Source organism: Acomys russatus, chromosome 29 (genome assembly GCF_903995435.1).
Source record: "Acomys russatus chromosome 29, mAcoRus1.1, whole genome shotgun sequence".
Classification (NCBI taxonomy): Eukaryota; Metazoa; Chordata; class Mammalia; order Rodentia; family Muridae; genus Acomys; species Acomys russatus.
This window is the reverse complement of record NC_067165.1, coordinates 30,944,758-30,947,718: the sequence shown is the minus strand read 5'-3', so window position 1 is coordinate 30,947,718 and position 2,961 is coordinate 30,944,758. Positions and strand designations below refer to the sequence as shown.

Below are 2,961 nucleotides of genomic sequence, written 5' to 3'. Positions count from 1 at the left end.
CTGAGAGACTTCTGGAACCCATCTCTGGGAGACTGAAAGATGACTTATCTAAACACAAATGATGGTTAAATTCAGATATGTAAGTATGTGTATATGTGTATGGTGTGCATGCATGTCTGTGTTTGTGTGTGTGTGAGTGTTTGCATGTGTGTGAAAGCACATGTGTGTGCATGTATGTATGTGCATGGAAGCCAGAGGCTAATGTCCAGTCAGCCTTCCTTGGTCACTTCACGTTATGGAATGAGACATGGCCTCTTGGTGAGCCAGAAGCTTGTCAATTTAGCTAGCCTGGCTGGCCAGCTTTTCTTCAAGGATGACTTGTCTCTGCCTCTGGAAGGCTGAGATTATAGGTAGGCCACTTTTAATTTAATATAATTTAACTTTTAAAGACATAGCTCACGCTTTCCAGCCTCCACCTCGGTCCCAGCAGCTGCTTCGATGTTGATGCCCAAGAAGAACCAGATTGCCATCTACGAACTCCTCTTTAAGGAAGGCGTGATGGTTGCCAAGAAGGATGTCCATATGCCCAAACACCCCAAGCTGGCTGACAAGAATGTGCCCAGCCTTCCCGTGATGAAGGCCGTGCAGTCTCTCAAATCTCGAGGCTACGTGAAGGAGCAGTTTGCCTGGAGACATTTCTATTGGTACCTCACTAATGAGGGCATCCAGTATCTCCGAGATTACCTCCACCTACCTCCGGAGATTGTGCCCGCCACCCTGCGCCGCAGCCGTCCCGAAACTGGCAGGCCTCGGCCCAAAGGTCCAGAGGGTGAGCGGCCTGCAAGATTCACAAGAGGGGAGGCAGACAGAGACACCTACAGAAGGAGTCCCGTGCCTCCTGGTGCTGACAAGAAAGCCGAGGCTGGGGCCGGCTCAGCGACAGAATTCCAGTTTAGAGGCGGCTTCGGTCGTGGATGTGGTCAGCCATCACAGTGAGGTTGGAGAACGTGTTGTGTTGAACAAACTTTGAAGAAGAAGAAGAAGAAGAAGAGGAGGAGGAGGAGGAAGAAAAAAGATATAGCTCACTGTATAACTTTAGCTGACCTGTAGTTCACTCCGTAGACCAGGCTGGCCTCAAACTGATAAGAGATCTGCCTCCCAAGTGCTGGGGTTAAAGGCGTGTACCAGCGGGCCCCACCGTAGATGGACTACTTACATGGGTGACAGAGATCCAAACACAGGTCCTCCTACTTGCACAAGCACCTTACCCACTAAGCCATCTCCCGATTAAAAAACAAAACAAACAAACAGCAAAAACACCCCACCTCAGAGTACCGGGGTTACAGGCATGCTTCACGCTGCCCAGCTTCCAAATCGTCTTTATGAAGTTTGAGTTTCCTTTTGGCTTGTTTCTACCTACTCAAAACTGTGACGAACATCCATCCTCAGGTGGGCAGACTGTGGCAGGGTTTGGCTCTACGTAGAGCTTGCTGTTGTGCTGTGGGCATAGGAGTGGCTCCAAGCTTGGAGGGGAGTCTGAGGGATTCAAACCCAGGACAGACTGACTCCAAAGTGAAGGACACAGGACAGGGCTCTGGAGGGCACTGTGTCTTGAGTCCTGATACCGGGCACAGTTGTCTTCCCTCTTCTGCATGTCCTCACTGTTCTGGTCCCTGTGACTAGCCAGTGCCAGGTGCCATGCCCATTTCCCCCCACCCCCCACCCCCTCCTTTCACAGCAAGCTGCAAGCTGGGTTTATTTTTTGCACATAGCCGGAAGGCATTCTCATAGCCGACCCTGTTGGCCAGATGCAGGAGAAAAGGGGGTGTTTGTTCAAGAAACCTAGCAAGGCCCACCCAGGGAGGGACACCCACAGCGAGGGGTCCTGGCAGAGCAGGAAACCCTCAAAACAAGAAGTCAGAATCTCCCTATTCTCGACTGGCTTTGCATCCGACTTAGCTGTGTGCCGCCGGTCGACTCACTAACCCTCTCTGATCCTCAGTCTGCTCTGCAGAAGAAAAGGGCTGAAAGGGATCAACTGTCTTAGGCTTGCCTGGGGAATTTGCAGTAGAAGCAGGCTCTAAGGCTCACCCAAAGTCTGCTGAGTAGAAGCTTGGGGGCCCAGGCACTCTGGTGATGCCCATGTGGAAAGGGCAGAGTTTCTTCCTCCTTTATGGAGAATGCTCCCATGCACAGACACCAAACAGAGATCCAGGGGTCACAGAGCAAGCCAGAAGCCAACTTTTCATAGCCCAGAGAGCCTGGGAGGGCCACGTTCAACAAATGAGTGAATGAATGAATGAATGAATGAATGAATGAATGAATGAAATGTGGATGTATTATTTACTGATTCATCTTGCTTGCTTCAACATGTACAGGGCCTGGAGCCAAGTACCATCATCCCTCTGTGTCCCCATGCATCTTCATGTTCTCCTCACCACCATAGGTTGTGTGCTACCCCCTGGCCTGTGAGGGGTATGTCTATCCTGAATGGCACAGTCTCCTTGGCCTCTTATTACTACCTAAGCAAGACAACACAACTATTTGCATAGCATTTCCATTGCATTAGCTGCTAGAAGTCGTCTTAAGGTGACTTAGCTATGGAAGAGGCCACAAAGTCAACAAAAAGTATACAGAAGGGCTTCAAAGATGGCTTGGGCAGTATGTGGGTTTGCTGTGCAAATAGGAAGACCAGAGTTCAATTCTCCAGCACCCACATACCAATCATTGGACTAGAGAGACGACTCTCAGCAGAAAGAGCGGGAGGTCAGGGAAAACCAGAGCAAAACCGTGTCTTCTGGACATGACAGAACCTCTGCATCCTTGACCACAGTCACTGTGGTTGCCTGCACAAGACCAAGCCATCAACTTCCAGCGTGGACTGGGAAGGGGTTTGTGAGCCCCTCTAACTGAGGAGCTGGGCACAGTTAATGGCTTTTGGGGGGAAGAGTCAGATTTCTTTAAGAGTGTGGCTCCTGGTAGGCCAGCGGTGCTGCTGTGGATTGCCCTATGCGCAGAAGC

At 50.7% G+C, this 2,961-nt stretch overlaps 1 protein-coding gene across 1 annotated transcript; it reads left to right on the top strand.

Moving 5' to 3' along the window:
* Nucleotides 1-438: 438 nt before the first annotated feature.
* Nucleotides 439-944, top strand: LOC127211396 (40S ribosomal protein S10-like). The gene has a single exon (XM_051171255.1). The coding sequence runs from the start codon at nucleotides 439-441 to the stop codon at nucleotides 934-936; it is 498 nt and encodes a 165-aa protein (XP_051027212.1). The 3' UTR covers nucleotides 937-944.
* The last annotated feature ends 2,017 nt before the right edge of the window (nucleotides 945-2,961 follow it).

Bases quoted from the DNA above. Each gene is read 5' to 3' on its own strand.
- LOC127211396 (XM_051171255.1), top strand. From the start codon at position 439: ATGTTGATGCCCAAGAAGAACCAGATTGCCATCTACGAACTCCTCTTT.